At 41.7% G+C, this 21,941-nt stretch overlaps 1 protein-coding gene across 2 annotated transcripts in view; it reads right to left on the minus strand.

The window, feature by feature from the left end:
• UBR4 (ubiquitin protein ligase E3 component n-recognin 4) overlaps positions 1-21,941 on the minus strand; it is a 139,185-nt gene that overhangs the window by 68,150 nt on the left and 49,094 nt on the right. The window contains exons 33-56 of one of the 2 annotated variants that reach the window (XM_021706503.1): positions 21,654-21,842; positions 20,996-21,059; positions 19,690-19,881; positions 19,059-19,129; positions 18,821-18,968; positions 18,257-18,484; positions 17,452-17,622; positions 16,157-16,339; positions 15,121-15,279; positions 14,319-14,471; positions 13,452-13,679; positions 12,932-13,089; positions 11,783-11,954; positions 11,321-11,522; positions 10,320-10,483; positions 9,653-9,869; positions 8,584-8,800; positions 7,786-7,818; positions 6,578-6,641; positions 6,039-6,173; positions 4,570-4,744; positions 3,546-3,686; positions 2,009-2,130; positions 907-1,018 (exon numbers count right to left, since the gene is read on the minus strand). In XM_021706503.1, the coding sequence (XP_021562178.1) occupies positions 907-1,018; positions 2,009-2,130; positions 3,546-3,686; positions 4,570-4,744; positions 6,039-6,173; positions 6,578-6,641; positions 7,786-7,818; positions 8,584-8,800; positions 9,653-9,869; positions 10,320-10,483; positions 11,321-11,522; positions 11,783-11,954; positions 12,932-13,089; positions 13,452-13,679; positions 14,319-14,471; positions 15,121-15,279; positions 16,157-16,339; positions 17,452-17,622; positions 18,257-18,484; positions 18,821-18,968; positions 19,059-19,129; positions 19,690-19,881; positions 20,996-21,059; positions 21,654-21,842 (3,698 nt within the window). The remainder of the gene's footprint in view (positions 1-906; positions 1,019-2,008; positions 2,131-3,545; positions 3,687-4,569; positions 4,745-6,038; positions 6,174-6,577; positions 6,642-7,785; positions 7,819-8,583; positions 8,801-9,652; positions 9,870-10,319; positions 10,484-11,320; positions 11,523-11,782; positions 11,955-12,931; positions 13,090-13,451; positions 13,680-14,318; positions 14,472-15,120; positions 15,280-16,156; positions 16,340-17,451; positions 17,623-18,256; positions 18,485-18,820; positions 18,969-19,058; positions 19,130-19,689; positions 19,882-20,995; positions 21,060-21,653; positions 21,843-21,941) is intronic. The other variant, XM_008073544.2, reaches the window with a different exon arrangement.

Raw genomic sequence — 21,941 nt, forward strand, 5'->3', positions numbered from 1 at the left:
AAAAAAAAAAAAAAAAAAAAAAAAAATATATATATATATACACACACACACACACATACACACACACACATCTTGGATTTCAAAGACAGTATCAAAATATGCCAAATATTTACTAATAGTTTTTTTAATATTGACAACATGTAGAGATAACATTTTTTATATATTAAATAATTGGTAAATCTCACTTATTTCTTTTTATTCTTTATATAACGTGGCTATTAGAAAATTTAAAATTACATATGTGACTTTTACTTGACATTTACTTTGAATCAAACCAAGTAACTAGAGTCATAGAACATACTGCTGCTATTTAGACAACTTATAGACTTTCTTTTACTAAAACGTAAAGTGTTATGCCCTTGGTTGTGTCCAAGTGTATCATGAGGGAAGTGTCTGTGAAACTTCCTATCTGACTTTATTATAGATAAGTGCACTGAAAATTCTGTCCCTTTGACAACAAACTGAATCCTTACTAAAGAGTTTCTGTGACAAGAAAAGTATATTTTTCCTGAAAAGTGGGTATGTTTTGACTTTTATCATTGTGATTTTTGTAATTACTCTTATTTCATTTTTGCTATGGCTCTTAGGAAGCTTTCAGTCAAATATAAGACCTTTAGCATAGGACCTGATGAGGGAGATTGTCTGTATCCATGCCTTGATTTTACTATGGTACTTTCATCTTCCCATGGCTTTGATTTTCTTTACTTTAATTCTACTCACCACATGCATTTTGATGTGCCCCCTTAAATCCCTTATAAAGTAAGGGAGGATTTAAAAAAACAGATATATAAACAAAAGTTTCCAAGGACCTTAGACAATATGAGCAGCATATTCTAATGCTGTACCTCCCTTTCCTTCCCCTCCTCCCACACACAGACTTGAGCCCAAACCCAGCCTTCACGTTACCCATTGGAGTGTTGCTTCGAGGAGAGGAAGGCAAAGTCACATGTCTCCGTTTGTTCCTGGGCCTTAGGACTCGAATTAGAGCTTGTTTACAAGAGAAGCTCACAGCAGGATCCTAAGGTTTAAAAGGAAAGCATCATGCTTAGGCTTCATACCATTCATGAAACTAACTATAAAACACTTTCTTTCTTGGTCAATCACTCACATGCATGTGAAAAGCCTATGTACTCTTACCTGCAACCCATCTGACCAAGTTCAATAGATTAAGTTAATCTCCATTTCCTGACATGGCACATATAAGACCTATTTACTACATTCTTGTCAGTTCCTGGTGATAGATTGGTAGATCATTTGCTCCTGAATCCACTTTGGTTCTGCACAAGTGGATTTTGGCTTTCATCAGATGATCAGGCCCCCAGTGTGTCTATTAGCTCTATACTAAAATCACTAGTTATCACACTTAGCTTCTGTGACAGGGCCACTGGAAACTGAAATTCTGATGTACTATAGTCATGCATGAATTCTTTTTTTTTTGTAAGTCAGAGTCTCACTCTCTTGCCCAGGTAGAGTGCAGTGGCATGCTTACAGCCACTACAATATCGACCTGCTGGGCTCAGGAGATCCTTTCACCTCAGCCTTCCAAGTAGCTGGAACTACAAGTGCAAGCCATCATGCCCGGCTTATTTTTTTATTTATTGTAGAGATGTGGTCTCACCAAGTTGCCCAGGTTGGTCTCGAACCCCTAAGCTTAGGCAATCCTCTCACCTCAGTCCCCCAAAATGCTGGGATTACAGGCTTGAGCCACTGCACCCAGCAGCATGAACTCCTGTAAGTAACACTTCAGTGAGTTACTTAGCACTATGTAGCAAGCACCAGACTAGACCCTGGGAATTCAGCACTGGACAAGAAAGATTAAGTCCATTTCTTTCCAAATCCTTCTCTACCATAGAGTAAGATCTTAAAGCTTTTATTGATATCTAAAACTCTTAATTTCCATCAGCTTTCTCTAAGCCTATTTTATATCATTAGTTTAGCAAGCTCATTTAAAAATTTTCCAGATATCCCGAAGCTGATGAGAAGTATCTGGGGTTGTAATGATACGTACAGGACACAATAACATCTGCATGTAGATCTTGGATGCCGTGTTAATACAATCCAGCTCACAGGTACAGTAGCCATGAATAATGTCGACCAGAGCATTAACAGTAGCTTCAATATGAGTTAGGCCTACAGGGAAGAAAAATACTATTTGACAATCTGACAGAAAAAGCTCTAGCTACTTGAGAGTCTGAGACAAAGGTACAAATTCTTATCCCCATATAAAGGTCAAGTTTACCAAAAAATGGCAAGCCCACACAGCAAAACAAACACACATACATATAGGAACATATGCGGGAGGACCCAAAAACCCCAGAATTTATTTATTAAAAAATTGTGTATTTATTCTTACATGTTTAAACTTCAGTTACCTTCAAAGTAGTCTCCATTTGATGCAGTATACCTATCAAGACACTTTTTCCACTGCTCAAAACAGTTTCTGAACTCATGAATTTTGATGCCTCTTAGTGCTTATGCTACGCTATTTTTTGTTTCACCTCTTCCACATCGGCAAAACGTTTCTCTTTGAGAACTTCTTTCATCCGGGAAAAAAAGGTAGCTCAGAGCAAGACTGGCTCAATAGGGAAGGTGGGGTGTGGGGGTCAAGTTGGTTTTGGTCAAAAACATTCAGCACAGTGTGGATGGGTGCATTGTCATGAAGGAAGTACCAGTCACCTGTTTGCCACAATTTGGGATGTTTCTTCCAAACCTTGTCAAAACTTCCAGATAAAAACTTTGGTTGACAATTTGGTCTGGAGGAACAGATTCCAAGTGTACTACAAGGAGCCTACCCTTCAGAAGATAATTCTGGGTTTTTGGGGGTCCCCCCTCATACACATACACAAAATGTAGCTTGTCAGCTTTATTTGTGATTAGTTTTATTGGGAGTCTCCTAATCTCCCAAATTGTCCTCAAAAGCCTTTCCAGATAGCCTGTACCATAGAATTAAGTAATTGTTTACTCTCTATGGATATCAAAAATCAAGGTAGGGAAAAATGAAGTAGTAGACAGATAATAAATGTCTCCTACCATCCCCAAACCTCCAAACATGAATGAGCACTGGGGTCATTCTACTTTTCTAAACTGCTATTCAGGTTGTTGCTCTTCCACCTGAACTTTCAGTAGGGTGAGAAGTCAGAGACCAAAGACAGCAGTAGCTTGGAAATAAAATCATTCTCAAGGCTGATGCCTAACTTTCACTTTTTGAGCTGGCTCTCAACCAAGTTTTCAAAGACTTTTTGAAAACAATTATAAAGACCACTAAGGGGACACATGCACACATATGCAAAGTGTCTTTTTATGTAAAATATTCAACCCCACATGAAGAAATATGGTGCAAGAAAATCCCACTCTCTGCTGTACTGCTAAATTCCTATATTGGGACAATGCACCGAACTCACAGACTTTTATTTCCCAGTTATAAATTCTGAAAGAAATGGATGATGAAAGATGAAGGCTAAAAGCTAAGGGTCATCACTGTTCAAGGACAGAACTTATATCAGGTTTCACTATGTACTAAGATTTAAGTATTGCCTTTAACATACCTGGGAGACAGGCAGGTGCCAAGAAGGCATTCTTGGGTTTGGATGCATGGAGTTTCCAGAAGTGGTTCACGAGCTGGGTGATGAAACTACAGCAATCTCCTTCCAATTGCTTCTGTGGTTCTTTCCCCTCATCCACTCCTTCTAAGCAGGAGAAAGAAATTATTAACGATGGCAAATCTGAGATGGAATTTAATTTATTTTAAGGTTAACTCAGGTCAAGGAAGCTTGCCTGGGGAGGGAGTTTCAAGTGGGGCCCCAGTCAATATGCCAACTATCCCTAGACTCCAGCAGGCACATCTAGGAAAAAAACAGTCTGGGAAAGGAATATCACAGAAAACATTGTATGTTAGAATTAAGTAGAAAGGGGAGCATTCAGGATGTTTACAGCAGATTCAAAGATGTCAGTTCCAACTGTTCAACTTCTAAAACCTAGAGGAACATCTGAACATTCTAGAGATTTCTCTAGAATGATTCTGGGATTGTAGCATTAGAAGGAGAAACAGCATGATGATGGCATATGGGAACATGTGAATAACAGAGTTAAGGCAGCAATAAACTATTTGGCAACGGCAACACAGGTTTAGTACCCAGCCAACATGAGGAGAGACAAGGAAACAGCATCAAGCACTTAGAAAGGCCACCACACATATTAATAAAATACTGGCAAAGGAACAGCATGAAAGCAAAAGATATGACCCAATGGCTTTAAAGCAACCAGGGCCCGACCAAGCTTAGCTTTACCCTGAAGATCATAAGAAGTAGTAACTCCAGAGACAGATCATATCGAATGTCTAGAACATTAAACAAACTCAAGGACAATCAAAGGGATAAGCATTGGAAAGGGAATGTATTTATAATGGTACAATTCCAATGTCAAAATCCCTACAAGGTATAAAGATGAGGGAGTAAAACCCCTGTCTCTGAGCATGAAGTTAGTCAGAGACCAGTGAGAACAGTAAGGATGAGAGGGTAAATAGATGTATTAGGCAGATTTCAGGACCACGGCCACATAGGCCAAGTTCACCTGTTTCCATCTGGGGCAGCTTTGATTCCGTAAAGTGGACAAGGTTGTTAGGGCGCATGATAGCAATGGAGCGAGCTGTGATCACAAGCCTCTGGAACACCTCGGGGTCCAAATCCTTGCCTTCTTTGCTGGATGTGTTGAGACACTGTACCGCTTTGCTCAGCAAAGCCTGATCCTACAACAGGGTCACAGAGGATTAACCATAAGCAAGGGTTGGGTATGAAAGTAAAGAGTAGCCAGGCTCAGTGGCTCAGCCTGTAATCCCACGCCTTGGGAGGCTGAGATGAGTGAATTGCCTGAGCACGCGGGTTTGAGACCCGCCTGGGCAACTTGGTGAGACCTCATCTCTACAATAGATCAAAAAAATTAGCCAGGCGTGGTAGCGCGCGCCTGTAGTTCCAGCTACTTGGAAGGCTGAGGCGGAAGGATCGCTGGAGCCCAGCAGGTCGAGGCTGTGGTGGCCCGGGAGCGGCCACTGCACTCCAGTCTGGGCGACAGAGTGAGACTCCAACTCAAAAAAAAAAAAAAAGAAAAGAAAAGAAAAGAAAGTAAAGAGTAGAGAAAAGCTGACACAAACACCAGGAGTGTTTCCTCCTCTTAGAGAAGACATTAAATACTACGAACTACCTAGAATAAATCTTTGAAATAGCCCAATGTAGTTAAGTCTCTTAATACATAAAGTATTAAATTCAGTGAAAAATAGAAATCATGCAATAAGTATCAAAGTATGATGGGAAAGTTAGAATCCACCCAATTCAACGTCCCAGATTTCCTTCTCCTACACAAGAATCATTTCTTAGCAAGTTCTTAACACCCAAGGATTATGTTTCCAAAACATGTTTCCAGGCTCAGCAGGTTAAACTCACAATTCTCAGTTCTCTGGGATAGAGGCACAGAGATAACCAAGGCTTCCGGGTTGGTAATTTCTCCCAGAGCCCTTCTTCCTCAAGGATCTGAACTGTCATCTTTTTGAAAACTAGCCTAACTTATCTGTCGGCAGTTGCCACCTTTTATAGGTGAGACTCTCTTTCCCCAGGTGTTCCCCTCAGGGGGTCTCCAACAGCTATTCAACACCTGTCTCACCAAAAAGCACAGTACATCTTTCTCACTGCAGCCAGGGAGTGAAGCACCAGCAGTTCTCGTCTCCTCAGGGACTCCTTCATCTCACCCTTTCCAGTGGGAAGCTGCCCACACGCAATGCCCATCCCTCTTTCTTAAGTCTTGCTGATCCTGACAGAAAAGTAAGTGCAAATCAGTGGCTCACTAGCCAGCTTGCCCTCAGTTTTGAGTGGCATTGATGAATTTCTCGGGAAAAACTTTAGACAAGGTGGGTGTAATCTCAATGTTATCCTCCCTCCACCTTACTTCTCTATGCCATTGCTTTACACATGAAAAGCCAACTTACTTGATTCCCTGTCAGGACCACAACTTCCATTGCTACAAAAGGATCCCTGAGAGGACATGGTTACCTTGTGGCTGTGGTAGGCCGAGCGGCTGGTATGCAGGCTGGCCAGAAGGCTCTTGGACTGCTGCTGGACACTGGCAGGTGCTGGCAGGGACAGCAGCAAAGTGGCCAGTTCCTGAGCTGCATTCTTGTTTCGCTCCTGATGCAAAAGACAGCAAAGTTATCACTATTCTCCCTAACTCAATGTACAATGAACTATCTACACTGTCTCCCCCTTCCTCCTAGACCACCAGGGCTAAATTATACTCCATGGACTGCAAAGAGCAAATATCAAGTTTTAGAAATTATAATCCTCCTACCATTTATGTGAAGAAATGGAACCCATGCCCATGGCTCACAGAACAGTGCTCTCATACCAGCATGCATCCTATTCTATGTCATGTTCTTACTATGGGCCCCCCAAAATAGGACATAAGGCCTTAAGATGAAGATTTCTTTGTAGTGTCTTTGAAAATCAGCAGTGAGGCCCCTCAGGGCCTCAGACAACTACACTGACTTCCTGCCTCTTCAGAAGCTTCCATATGCTTTGAAAAAGTAACTTGCCTTCTCGATGATTGGGCCAACAGCAAAGCAGCTTTCCAGGGCTTCTAAAGAACTCACAACCAGCCTAGAGAGACAGAAAACCTGGCTTGAGTACAACCACCTTTCTCTCCGCCTTGTGCTTCAATCTAAGCAAACTATAGTCATGAGGACCTTGGGGACAGATAATGAATGCCAAATACAAAATCAAAGCACAATAAGACCTGCCACAGGCACCATGCATATCGTTTCTGTGTTACAGGCCAAGAGAAACCTGGCTCCTGCTCGGAGATCAACCTGAGGCCATGTTCATAATCCATAACTCAAAGACATGGCTTTTCTTCCTCAAAGAGGATAAATGTGCTTCCTTCTGCTGCCTGTGGCAGGGATCACTGGGATGGGCTTAACAGTCTTGATGCAATGGGACCCACAGCTCAGGTGCCCAGAGATCAGTGGGCAAAGGGATACACAAAGAGAAAGGTCAAAACCATCTTATACTGAGAAGGCTAAGGTTATATTTACTTACTCTTCCAAGAAAATGCACAAAGGCATTTCCTGTGAGTCCCTAAGTATGGGGGAAAGAACAAACCATATTTTTTAGGTGCATGCTAACTGCCAACATTCAAGGGGTAGTACAAAGCATCTTTAGAAAACTGAGTACTTCCCCCTTAGGGAAGGAATATGAAACCCAACTATTAAAGGGTACCAAGTAGCATGCTCCCCAGGGCTTACTCCTTTGAGTTTAATGTGGCATAATAAAAAGAACAACATCCTGACAGCTGAAGCTCTGAACAGAGAAAGAAAAGTATTGAAAAGGTAAGTAGAGAGCAAAGGGTTAAGGGGTAGAGGAAGGCAATAAAGAACTAGGGAAGAGGGAACTGAGGCACAGAGCAAATTCAGACAGAACAAGCTCTCTAGTGGTTGATCAGATGGCAGAACTGTTATTAATCCCTCCATCCCCACACCCCTCTCATCCACTACAGAAAGGGAGCAAAGGGGAATAGGGTAAGGAAGAGAGAGCTGAGAAAGAGTCTGACGCGGCCAACACCAAGTGTACAATCCTCCGTAGACTCCATTTTTACACATGGACAGCTCTGAGCCATGCAATGACCAAAACAGAAAAAAGCAAGAGGACTCTCAGAAGCAGAATTAACGCAAAGCCACACCATTGGTTACAACTGCTCTCTGACACACACTCACTCGTGCAGAGAAAAGAAAGAGGGCATACTAACCGGTCCAGCTTGGTTAGGGACTCAGTTTCAGAACTTGGGGGAAGAAGCAAAGAAAAAAAAAGGAAAAAAATGTGAAGCTCAGAGAAACCTGAAAACACATCCTAAGCAAACCATGTATGAATAGGGTAGGGAGGAAAAAAAAGAAAGAGAAAGGAAGGGAGTAGGGAGGCTGCTGGTGGCAGGCAGTGATTCCAAGCAAGGTTATTCTTATGACTTATCATGTAAGAAACTCAAAATCTTACATCATGAATTCTTTCATCTACCATGGCAAACCAGCAGCTACCTAACACAAAGTAGCCAAGCACAATGCTTAAGAATGCTACTGTAGGGACTTTAAAGGGGACTGTGGACTCTGTTACTAGAGGCAGCAGACAGTCTCTCTTTCTGGCAATGTTATTACCACAGAAGTAGCTATTGCAGAGAAAGATGAGAAGATGATGAGATCACAATGGAAGGGAGGATGTTTCCCTATACTTTCAGCAAGGCTGGATCCTAATCTAGAAAACAGGGTTGAACACCTTCTGGTCTGTGGCTACTCCAAAGGGTACCTGAGTATTAAGAGAAGGCAGAGGACTTACGCTCAGGCAGAGACTCTGGTGTCAGATGACTCTGAGCACCTTTTTCAGACTTTGTCTGCACACTCAGGAGACACTGGATATGGGGGAGTTGTGCAAAAATGTTAAAAATCACAGGCTAGACTAGGGATGGTTATTAGAAGGTGGCTTTCTCAAGATACAGGAAGGTTGAGCAGCGAGTGGGAAATGCAAAAACTGCAGCCAATTCTGCTAGCACTGGTACCTCTCCAGGACAGTTCCACTGGTTGCAGTAGGGGCAACTGAGTCACCATCTCCAGTGCCATTGCTCTGGTTCAGGTTTGAAGGGCAGATGTTGCTGACAGAGGCAGAAGGGAACTCTTCCGGGGGCTCATCAGGCCATCCAAACTGCTCCTTTGTCTTGCCGTAAATTTTTACAGCATCTATCATGGTGACACCTGCTGGATCCACTGAGGCCCCAACTGCAGTAAGCAAGAGAAAACTTTAGGAAGCACATTCTTTAAAGGGTTATCATCATCCCTCCAAAGCAAAGACAGACCAGTTTGGGCAAAGAAACAAATCACATCAATTTTATAGACAGAGAGAAACTGTATTGTATCTCCTCAGGTATCAGCAGCACTTGACTCATGTATAGATGCTGAATGCATGTAGAAACAGTTCCATGAACCAAAAGTCTATTAAGTCTCTGCTCAGAAGAATGTGTAGCCATTACTGCAGGGATCCTCTTTTGCTATCAGAGTATCTCCTGCCTCTTGCCCCCAGGGTTCTCTATGCACTTTCTTTATTCAAACTTTGGATCATCACCATTCATACTATTTCTAGAAGGAATATCAGAAAGTGACCAGTAAATGACAGAGAAGATGCCAGTCTTAAGAAAGGCTCACGGATTTGTATTCTGAGGGTTTAAAGTTTTCAACAGCACAGCAAGGCACTACTAGTCCCCTCTCAGCCATGTGTGATCTGAGGCCTTCCTCTGTGCTTTAAGAAAGCCTTGTGATTTCACGTGTCAACATACCTCCTCTCACTCTAAATATGGAAGCAGCCCATCGGTAACACTGACCCAACACTACAGAAGTAAATACTTAACAGAGTTTTACTCTATCTTTACCCCTCCCATTCTCAAGTGTACTTTTTTCCTGTCACCTTGCCATTTTATATCTCAAATGAAGCTCAAAGTTTCTTGATGACAGAGACCACGGAGAAATCAGTAGAGTGGAGAGATCCCAGAATACTAGAGAACCACAGACCAGTGGCTCCCAACTTAGCAGTCATAATGAGAAGGATAGAGTCTGCACCAGGGGTTGGTGACTCACTGAAGAGGTTCAGCTTCTTATCAGCCTGCAGGGCTTCTTCCCTGGTAAATGGGAAGTCAAACCAGCGTGAGCGACTCAGATTAAGCTGCATAGTTCTGCCAAAGATCTCAATATACGATGGGGCTCGTTCAATTGCCTGAGTCCCAATCTGAATCCGCATGCCTGTCATCACCATAGTGCTGTTGTTGTTAGTAATCTCAATGGTGAAGCCACCAGGCTGTAGGGAGAAAAGGCACACATCAGGAAACCAATAGAAGTCCTTAAATTCAGAGTTTGAATCCTTCCTGATATTATCTCAATGTAAGAACCTAGTTAAGATCTTTATCCTTTTAACTCCCTGGTTATGACTCCTTGGTTTCCAAGCTGAGAAAGCAGGGAAAGAAAGTAGATTCTCTTCTATGTCAAGCTTCCTTCTTCCCAGCATTAAAAAACTGTTGCCCTCTACAAAGTAATCTTGCTGGTAATGGTGGGAACCCAGCATAGAGAATGAGTCTTTGGCATATGAGTGAATAGTCATTTATTCAAGGGACCATTTAACTAGACTCAAGGGCTAGTGACTGTGAATATATAGTTGATACTTACATCCTAAAAGGAGATGTGTTCTCCAACCACATTGTTCACAAGTCCTTCTACCCAGGTATTGATCCCAGCCCAGTGCAGTCCTCACCTTGGTGTTGGCCACATACATGCCAGTGGAATTCAGTCGGTGCTTTATCTGTTGTGCATTGTAGACTTGCAGGAGGTCATTGCCACCAAACTCTACATCTGTCAGCTGCTGGTTGTGTTCAAAGAAGTCAATGGGGAAAGTCACCTGGCTAGATGTGCGGGTTGCTGTGGAAAATAGTACCAGATTGCCAGAGAGTCGCTACCACCTCTGCTCCCACCCAAGTAAAATCTCCTCCCAGTCCAAGCCCACAATCACATTCAAATCTTTCTAAGCAAACTCTGGGTAATAATGTTTGTATCAGCATGATGCCTACATGTGGTTAGCTTTCCAACGGTCACTATCCCTAACCACATACCCTAACGTACAGGGAAATCTAGTGTTGGTATTAAGTGTACAGTTAATAACAAAAGACTCTCTTAGAGATGGTTTATTTAAAATTAACAATAGAAACTATCTCTTTACAGGAGATGATCTACACAATGATCTCAAACAGACTCTAGAACAAATTTAAGGTAATGGGATGACCTTTGATTAGCTGGATTCACTCACTGCTAAATTCAATTTTTCATTTCCCTGAAGAGTCCTCTGTTAGTCAGGTGCTATACCACCAGCTCAAAGACCTGTGATGGGATCTTCACTACTCAGTAGGAAATTAACCAACTACACTTCAATCTACACTTCAGTTAGTGCCATTCTGCAGGCAAGTCATTTCTCCTAAACCTAGAGGGAAAAATCTCTCAAACAAGACCCAAGACATAACTCTTTACTAGGCACCAAAGTACTGCCGACCTGAAGCAGATAGTTGTCGATGGGTGCTTGCCATTTGGAACTAGGACTCCACTTTTAGGAAATCAGCTAGCACATACCTCTAACTTTACACAATATGCAAGTAGGACAGTTACCACTTCTTCACACATATTCCCAATAGTGTATTCTACGTCACTAGGTAGAAGACTCCACTATTCCCACTTCCCCATAAGTCTTCCGAGAAGGGGCCTTACTGATTGTAGCCGTTTTACGCTTTCGAACAGGTTTCATTATGCTGATGACACTGCTGGGCTGCAGAGACGGCTGTAGCCAGTAGGAGGTGTTCTCCACGTTGGCCATGTAAATGCGCAGGCTACCATCCTCACACAGCAAGATCATCGTTGTCCGCTGCTGCTCATTGCAGGCTGTGTGCCTAATGGCAACCATGTCTTGGATCTAGGAGGAGATGACAAAGGAGGGTGTTAGTTTCCATACCTGTAGATCAGAAGCTAGAAAGAAAAAGAGGCAGAGGTGCAACTGGTTCACAGTCAGCTGGGGGTTGGTGCAGAAAAGTGACAAAGAAAAGGAATCTAGGGAAAAAAGGATTGAAAATATTTTACGGGCCTCCACTGCAAGAGGTAGGAAGGCACTATAAATATAAAAACATAAAAAGAGACCAGGTTCACAGCAAAGTGATGGTTGAATCTGGCACTGACCTTCGCTTTAGCAGGAAGAGTCTTAATCTCCTGGATAAGAAAAGTATCTGGTTTCACCATGACTACCAGTGGCACACCTGTAGTTTGCTGGACACAACATACTAAGCCAGGGTGGTTCATCACTTCAGACCACTGGCAAAGTGCAGGAGAGGTCTTACTGCCACCATTGGAACTGCAGACAACAAAACTGGTCATAGTTAGGGTGTTAATCATTATGCAATAGTTCATTTTTTTGACCTAAAAACCATCCTCTAACTAGCAATGTGACCCCAAAGCAATATCCTTGGCCAAGGTTATCCCAGGTCAGTTGTCTTTGAAGCCATGTGCATACTCTCATATACCCCAGTTTTGCCCTCAGAAGGAGTCCTCAATTAAAATCTTCACTGCTAGGTGCGATGTCTGAGGACTAGGTAGCCTAGAAGCTATCAACTGAATAGGGCCATGGAGCTGCCTAAGGATGACAACTCATTGTCCTATAAGGATCTCCAAGTACATCCGATTAGTGTGAACTGATATCCATTTTACTACATTTTATTTCATCCTAAACCAGTCAGTTTCCAAAAAACAGAGGCCTGAGAGAAAGTGCTACAATGGCTCTTCATGACAGATAAGATGGGAAGAGACTTAAAACCTCTTCTTCCTCCTCCCAAATAAAATTCTCACTATCTTACACACCCCTCTGTTATCTGGAAACTTGGTGAAAGTCTCTGCTTCCCTCAACTGCAACCATGTCCTCATTACTGAAACTATATTCTATTTGCTAACAGTAAATTTCCCTAGGGGGGAAAGATAAAAGTTAGTATGGCAGAATGAGTGTTTAGGAGAAACGTAGGTTCCCCTCTCACATTAAAATCATGTATACTACACTGATTAAAAGTTTTCCTTCTGAGTAATGGTGCCCCTACCCGCCAAAACTACCTCTTACAGCTTGGGGTCTTCACAGTGGAGGACCAACCAAGCAGGCAGCCCAATCTGCCAACCCAGAATGCTGCTTAATTTTAAAGATACCTAGCAGAGAAGAGAAAGGTTTGCTAGAGAAAAGTAACCTTCACCAAACTCAGGACAGATACTAGTACTCAGGAGTGCAAGTGGAGATCCTCTGTTGAATATGGACACTGTGGAGGTTGAACATTAAATGTTCGTTCACACCTTTTGATGTTGATAGGGAAGAGTTGCAACACCTCCAGAGTCGTCCTGCTAATGGTGGCTGCAAATGATTTGCCTTGACAATAGCTGAAAAACAGCATCTGCAATACGTGGGAGTAGTACACGGACACGCCACCACCTGCCACCTGGCTGTTACTGTCCTGTTGGGACAAACACACATATTTGCATTAACTCCTCATGTTGCCTTGACTACCAGCTTCCAGTTTATGCTGGTTATTAGTTTTAAATCATGATTAAGTGCTCTCACACTCTAAGTATGAGACCCCTGTGGGTATATTTTACAAATACACAGAGAATAAAGAAATTTGAAATTAAATCAGTCTAGTCCAAAAGGACAAGAATTTTTGCTATTAGGTAAAAAGTTAGAAGCAAAAAGAAATAAAAAGAAAAAAAGACCCAAAAATTAAATGAGGTCCACAGAACGATTTTATTAAAAAAAGAATAGAGGAGTTGCTAAATAATTAAATCTGGAATAGAAGGAAATAGCAACACTTGTTCTAACCTTCAGTTCCTCATGACTGATTTCCAGTACATTAGTGACATAGAAGGGTCCCTGCTGGGCACTGCTGGCCTCTTCCATGAGCTGTGTATAGATGTACCCAGCCGAAGACATTATCACAATGATGTTCTTTCCCTCCTCGTTGAAAAGGAAGGTAACATCTCTTATCTTTGAGCTTGGCAGGAGAAAGTAGAAGGTTGGACTCAAGGCATCAACAGACAAGTCATAAATCTGCAGGATGGAAAAAAGACTAGATAAAGAGAATCTATTTCAGTCCCATGCCTGAAATATCCTAGTGAATCCATATAGCTGGAATTGGCCAGTAATGGGCATTCATTCTCCTTTCAACATGGACCTACTGTTAGACACCAGGCATGTAAAGATGAATAAAACTTCTTTTTACTCTCACTCAAGGAATGATTAGAGGAGAGATATACATAAACAAATTCTGTAACAAACACAATAATAGATATGTCCTTGGTATAATGAGGACAGAATCAGAATCAATTTCTTAGTGCCTACAGGCAGAAAGTTCTTGCTCAGCAACACAGAAAAGGCAACAAAATGTGATGGTTTATTACTATTATTACTACTAATAATATTATTTTCTTAGAGATGGGGTCTCACTCTATCACCCAGGCTGAAGTGCAATGGCACAACTGCAGCTCCTTGCAGCCTCAAACTCCTGGGCTCAAGCAATCCTCCATCTCAGCTTCCCAAGTAACTAGGACTATAGGTGCAGGCCATGGCACCCAGCTGATGTTTTATTTTTAAATTCTGAGAGAAGCCAGCATATAATAAACATCAGACATTTTGAATTTAAAAGTAGAACAATTCTAGGACCATAGCATCAAAGAGTTCTAACTGTACCTTAACAAAGTCTGCAGTGACAATTGCTAACTCAGTCTGTGAGCCAGGTAACCACACAGCTTTGATGATGAAGTTCCCCGTTGCCAATTGAGGATGTAACACCAAGTGATCCGAAACAGAGCCCGAGCTACTAAATGTGAGCACATGGCAGTCCTGGATGGTTTAAGGAATAAGATGGTTAAAAGGAGATCTAAAAAGTAGGCTAATTCATGTCACAGTTCTAATGATTCCTTTTCTTCCCTAATATTCCCTGCCTTCAGATAGTATATAGACTGACTAATAACAAACATATTTGGGTTTCAAAAACACATAGGAGAAATCTGGAAGATCTGAAAGAAATTCAAAGAAAGATTCCTTATACATTCCAATAATCGCTTTTAAGTTTTTGCTTGTTTGTTGGCTTTTGGAGTTGGAGTCTCAATCCATCACCCAGATTGTAGTGCAGTGGCACACTCATGGCCACTCCAGGGTCGACCTGCTGGGCTCAGGTGATCCTTCTGACTCAGCCTTCCAAGTAGCTGGAACTATAGATGTGCGATACCATGCCCAGTTAATTTTCTGATTTATTATAGAGATGAGGTCTCGCCAAGTTGCCCGGGCTGTTCTCAAACCCGTGGGCTCAGACAACTCCCTTACCTTGGCGACCCAAAGTGACGGGATTACAGGCTTGAGCCACCACACCTGGTCACTTTTAAAATTTTAATCTCAATAATGAGTAAGAAAAAGGGGTGCTGAGAACAGGGGTGAAAAAGTGACTCGAGTCCACAGCTCAAGTTCATCAAGTCTGCATCAGAATTTTTACCTTCAGCCCGCAAACTGCCAAGTAGTCCTCCTTGCAGGGATTTCCAGTAAGGCTCAATACAGTAAAGGGAACTGGGGCAGATGCCAAGCGGGTCAGAGTCAACTTCCTTTTGCTGGAATCTGCTTGCTTCAGGAGTGCAGAGAGCTGCAGAACAGTGATCTGCAAAGGAACAATCACCAATTTATTCTTACCCCTAGTCCTCTCAGAGAACCCAGAGCAAGTAACAAAAACTCTTTTAACAGGGATATTAGTTTACAGGCTTTTTTTGCAGATAATCTCAGGAAAATCCTAGACCAATATTAGGCTCTATTTCTCCTGGCTAAAAGACATAGAATGTCTTTCATTCTTTCTTTCCAGGGAGGACAGAACAAATGATTAATAAAACCAACTTCTCTTTGTAGAATCATTTCACAAAATAAACAACTTTTATGCACTACTCTCTTTTTCCAGTTTATGAAACTGTTTTTGAAATTATTTTAGAGCTCTTTTAAGGATTATCCATATTTTCACTTAAGATAAAGTTAAAACAACATAACAATATTAGTGGTGATGGAAAGGCCAGAATACAGAAAAGCGTGAGTTACGAAACCTAGCATTTTCCAACTTCTACTAGTTCTACAAAACCAGACAAATTTCCCCGTGTCCTTAAAGGGCCAGGAAGACAGGAAAGGACTGAATAAGAAACACTGAGTCTTCCTATGAAGACTTTTGTCTCCCAGCTTGTGCCCTCCAGAGTGATCAAACTGGACAAGACTGGGAGCCAAGCTGCCCGAGGTAACTGCTAGTCATCACCTTTTCCTGGGGTCTTGGAGAATAAGTTTTGAATGGAAATTTACTAATTAGAGACAGTCTTTGTCCTGGTCTTACCAGCTCTAGGTCTAATCAAATATACTCAGGGTTCAAATATTTGAAAAACTTAATGAGATCTGTCCCTAAAGCATTTTTGGAACCAAATGGACTTTTCCCACAGCGGGCTGATCTGAATGTGATCACTTAACATGACCTAAAATGAGTGAGCAGGAATTAGAGGACCTACCTTGCCTTTCTCATGGCTGACAGCCAAATGCTGGCGGCGCCCATGGGGGGAGGAGAGCACACACATAGCCACCCGCCTGAGCACATGGGCACTGATCAGCTGCCGAATAGTCTGTCCCTGGTCTCCACTGTAATTCATCCGAACATTCTCAAAGGCACCTTCCTGGGAGCCTAAGGTGGGAACCTGGTAAAGAAGGAAGCAGAGAAAGTAGGCAATAACAAGGAAAATAAAATTGAGTGGATTCATACTCTATTCACATGACTGAGACATCACACAATTTAGTCATTCAAAAGCAATGAATTTCAACCACCAATCCATGAATTGCTGGGTAAACTGTTAAAGTTACTATCAGTCCAATAAGAACAACAGAGTGAGTTTTTCATAAAGCTAAAGTTATTAATATAAGGTACTGCCCTTTAAAAAATATTAAAATGTTCCTTTCTCTTATAAACAGTGATGACAGATGGTACTGATTTTCATTGATCTAACCTGGTAAAATTAAAAGTCAGCAAATTTATGGTTCATCAACTCCACTCCAGTAATTTTCTGTTTCATCTAAAAATCTAAAAACCAAAGCTCTAAAACTGTGATTGATTTTTAATAAAATGTCAGAATATATGTATGTATGTGTATTTCCAAATGAATAGTCCCTTAAAAATAGCCACCTTGTGAGATCTATTCATGTACCTCATTAACAATATATGTTCACTTCCTTTTTAGAATTGCCTCCACTTTACTATTACTTGACTATGCTGCTAAAAACACCAGGGAGGCTACATCAGAAGTTCTATATTCAGTGCTGAGCAGCAGGTTTTAAAGTGGATAATGACTTATAACTTATAACCCATTTTGTATGAAGAACTAAAGGAAAGTTATCAACAGGGTTGTAAGCAAAAGAGGACAAAATTATTTTGTAAGCTAGATGAACCTTAGGAAAGACACAGTAATGAAGATTTCTATTTTACATAAAGAATAAATTTCTCTATTATAATTGTCCCAAAATGGGGATTTCCCACATACTGGGGGTTCCTATATATGAACTAAAATATGAAATACAAACTGGGGATTTATTTCCTGGATTGGTCCAAATGACCCTGATTCCCTTCTTTTGAAGACACATCTCACATGCTGACTTTTACACTGTTCATAATATGGTCTGAGGATGTATGCATGTATATGTTAGATATACATGATATCTTAGATTTCAGTTCTGGATGGCCACCAAGCACACTGTGGGATCTCAGTAAACTTGCAGGTTCCCACAACACCAAATGTCATGACCCCAACACACTCACCATCAGCTGGTCTGTCATCTCAACCGCCTTATCCACTGTATGCAGCTCACTGAGGGCTTGCTGCGCGCGGCTGCTGCTCCCCACAGCTGAAGCCTGCTGAAAGTTGGTCTGAATGGCATCCATGAGGAAATTGAGCATGTCTAACACAAGAGGAGCGAAGGAGAAATTGGCCTAAGAAAAATGAAAATACACAAGTGAAAAAAAAGTCAGTAAAACAATGTGACACTCACAATAGTAATCTTGCCAGTAACTGCCTTCAGAAACCAGTTTCTTCACTTCCAGTTGGATATTCTAGCCATCATCTCATTCTCACCATAAACCTAAATTTTATTCTAGTCAATATGCTACTGAGTTACTGACCATAGAGCAATCTCTCTAAACCAGGCGTCCCACGTAAATACCCTAACATTCAAAGGCATTTGTAATATATAATTAGCTAACTTCTTCTACGTATCTAGAATGGTTCTAGTTATGTACCATATTTGGGGAAATGAGAAAATAATCACTTGAATCAGGTTCTGCATTCTGTGCTTCAAATGAGGGACCCTGGCCCAAAAAGGGTGACCTAGAGTATTATACAACTAAAATTTACCCTCCCACCAACTCCCCATACTACTCCTAATACCACTCAGTCATAAATCCTTTCCTAGTAACTGACAGCATATTCGACTTTTATTTGCACCGTAAAAATGGGTAAACTTAGAGAAAGGAGAAAAAAGTTGTAAGGGGGATCTTGTGCATTATTTACTCTCACACAAACTGCCTAGACTCTAAACTCTACTTATTAGGGACTTGTAAGCCTTACCTGGTTCTGTAGCTCCTCCCGGCAGCCCTCTACTGTGCGGCACAGGCTACTCTTCTTGGGCTTCTCTTCGTCAGCAACCTTTCCATCACTGATAGTAACCTTGGCCTTGTCAGCTGGAGAAGTGCTGGCATGGCGCACTAGACTCTCTGCAACTCTGGGCTCACTCTGAAATGCTGACTCTTTCATGGTAGAACTCATGCCACTGCTAGGAGTTCTCTTCACCAGTGCCTAGGGACAGAAACCATCCCAGGTTCTTACCACAAGCACAGAGGAAATACAGCCTAAGTAGTTCCCACTCATAGGATCAGGCCTTGATGATAACATCTGAAATTATGGGGAGATCTTAGGAAAAACAGACGAAATCTCCAAAGACTCTGCTAGTTCTGATATTCTAAGTGAAGTGTATAGGACACGACTGTATAGATCATCAGTGACAGAATCAGAACATATTCTTAGACCCAGGTACCATGGAGGTGATGTAAGAATTTTCCAGTTTGGTTTAAGTATCCCTGAGTCACTAACAAGCCACTCTTTATAGCTCAGTGAAGGTTACACATCTCTCACCAAACAGCTGCCATCTTCCTTGGCTCCACAGTCACAGAAGAAGGATCCATACTTGGCATAGGAAATCTCATGATCCTTGTGGCACACCTTAGCACACACTGTGCACACACCCACCCCATCCACCATTTTGCAGGTATGACAGTGGTACCTACAAAGAACAAGAACCAGCAAATAAGCTCAGAAATCCCAACAATCAAGGCCCAGCAAACCCTCACCTTAGAGGAAGAACTATTCTTACCAATGCTGGTTCATAAATTCTTTCTGTGTGATCGTAAAAGTGCAGAGTTTATTGCAAAGAGAATCTTCATCCTTCAAAGATAGTAAGTCTTTTTAATCAGAAATAATCCCTCCATTCAAATAGATACCAATAAAAACACACCTGCCTCAATACCCTATGGAAAGTGAATAATCAACTCATATGTGACCAATAGAAACCCATACATCTGGAAATAGCCACCTGGCTCAATGTCTGCTGTGATTTCAGATGAATTCAACCTTAGGGTTTTATGGTCAAGGAAAAAAAAGTCTTATGCTTTCTCTATAAGCGAACTCCTACCACTCCCGTGAAGAACTCATCCCTCCCATTCCATGTTGGATGCAAGATTGAGGAAGTAGGATAAGTGACTCTGGATCGGAGAAAGGCATATGCTTATTAAGATGTCCTATGCAGAAGAGATGAGAACCCCATGGCTTGCTCTATTGGCCCAGAAAATCAGAATCTGGCATTAGCCACATAAGCTGGAAGAAAGCACCAAGGTCTGGGAAGTTCTGAATCTCATAGGGGGTTGAAAAAGAGAGCCAAAAGCTGGGTAGTATGCAAGGCAGCTATTACCTAGAAAGGTTATCTTAGGAGGTTACTAAGTACTTACTGAATCCTCAGCCTGGGAATCTTCCTCTTCCACTGCTAACTCTTCCACCCAGTCTGAGTCCACTTCAATAGCCCGCTCTTCCCCATCCACTGACAGGTGACTTGGGCCTTGACCATTACTCTGGCTCAGGGCATTTGTGACATCAGCCAAGTAAGACATAATATGGCACGTGCACTCCAAGATTGTCACATGCTGCAAGAGAACACCAGTACCCCACAGATGCTTCCATTCTCCATGTTTTATTATATAAACTATGTCTTCTCAAGCTTTTTCCAATAAAGTTCAAGATCAGAGAAATAGTATAAAAGCAAAGAAGAAAAATAAACGTTTTGATTATTTGTGTCCCTAGCTCTTACCACTATGTCTGCACATAGCTGTCAGTAAATTGTACTAAATTAGTGCGTATTTGTTCATACTTAAGCATAAAGATAGCTCTTTACAAAATCTTGTAAAATGAAGCAGAATTGAAATTTAAGAGAACGGAGTAAAATTAGAGACTAAAATCATTCAAGAAAAGTTCAAATTATAAATATAAAGAGGCTCTCATTAATATTTTTTTCTTACCGTTATCATTTTTTAAACCATTTTAGTTATTGGGTCTTAAATTAATGCAGAAAGAAAGGAATAATTTCAGAGATCAAGAAAAAATAATTTCCAGCAAACGACTACAGGTAGTTCACGCTTGCCTAAAACTCCCAAGAGTTGGCATCAAAGACTCAGATTTCTAAGTTCCTTCACTCTGCACTCTGACATTTCAGCGCTAAAAGGATAAAGTTTAGCAAAAAAGAAGGGAGAAATGAATGGTAACATGGTTCATGGGTTGGGTAGGGAGAGAAAATGTCTGAATGCCAGGCTTCTGTCAGTTTCAAACCCCTTTTCTCAGCACAGTGACCAGAACCTTCAGGCAAATTCAACAATACTAACATCCGGACTGGAGCTGAGGAGGCAGAATATAATCCCATGAAACACTGACACAGAGTTCACAGTTCCAAGGCTGGACAAGGGGATAGTTCTCCACAGCAGACCAATATCTTAGGATGGCAGGAATTCACTATGTTTGAAGGATTCTGTTGTATATTTTTTACCTGTATATTTTCTCCCTAACACTTCTTGCCACTCAGAAGAGGCTGAGGTCACAGGGTTAACTACTACACACTTCTAGGTCTTTGAGATTATCAGCCTTGTCAACTCTGTAGGCTAGTCAGGGAACAGAAGTCAATAGGAAAAGGAACTCCCGCCTGACCACAAAAATAAGAACCCTCTTTCCCCTCTTTCCCTGACTATTGTTACTCCCCACTTTTCTTACCTTTCCATGCATTACATTGGCATTCAGTTTTTCAACCACATTCTTCTGTGACAGATATTTCTTGCTGTCCCAAAGAAAAAAGGGGGAGGGGGAAATACAAAATCATCTAAGGAACCAAAGAAAAGAAGCATTTTCATAAACCCTGAATCAATTTGAGGACACTGCAAAGCAGAAGCATTCTATTACGTAGTATTACATAGTAGACAGCTTGAAGTGCTCAGGCCTTAGAATTATTGGCCAGGCATGGTGGCTCAAGCCTGTAATCCCAGCACTTTGGGAGGCCAACGTGAGAGGATTGCCTGAGTCTGCTGTTTTGAGACCAGTCTGAGCAACAGAGTGAGACCTTGTCTCCACAAAAAAATTTAAAAATGAGCCAGGCCTGGTGGCACATGCCTATAGTTTTATCTATTCAGGAGGATGAAGGGGAGAATCACTTGAGGCCAGGAGTTAGAGGCTGCAGTGAGCTGTGATTGTGCCACTGCATTCCAGCCTAGGTGACAGACTCCCAACTAAAAAAACAAAAACAAAAACAAGGTAGAAACTTAAGTTTCTTTAATATTCTCTCTGAGCCACAAAGGAAGTAAACTGAAATAACCTCCTTTATCTCCAACAGCAAGTTGTAACCTACAAATAAGTCTCTCCAATTTCATCATCTTACCATCTGCTCAGCCAGTCCACAGCAGCATTATGAAGCTGAAGGTGACCAGCACCCTGACCTGCACTGGCCAGGGTGGCCATCACAACCATGAGTTCAGGAAAGCCAGTTCCATCACCATTGGCCAGCATTTCTGTTGCCATGGGAGTCAAGGTGCCCAGAAGAACAGCACACACACCTTCCCCAACTTGGCTGGAGGAAAAGAAAAAAGCAAACTGGTGAGTAGCCAACAGGAATCTCACAATGTGTATTTCAAATCTATAAGAATAATTAAAAGAAGTTTTAAATTAA

This window comes from Carlito syrichta, unplaced genomic scaffold (assembly GCF_000164805.1).
Source record: "Carlito syrichta isolate Samal-C Ts95f unplaced genomic scaffold, Tarsius_syrichta-2.0.1 Scaffold115711, whole genome shotgun sequence".
NCBI classification, from domain to species: Eukaryota; Metazoa; Chordata; class Mammalia; order Primates; family Tarsiidae; genus Carlito; species Carlito syrichta.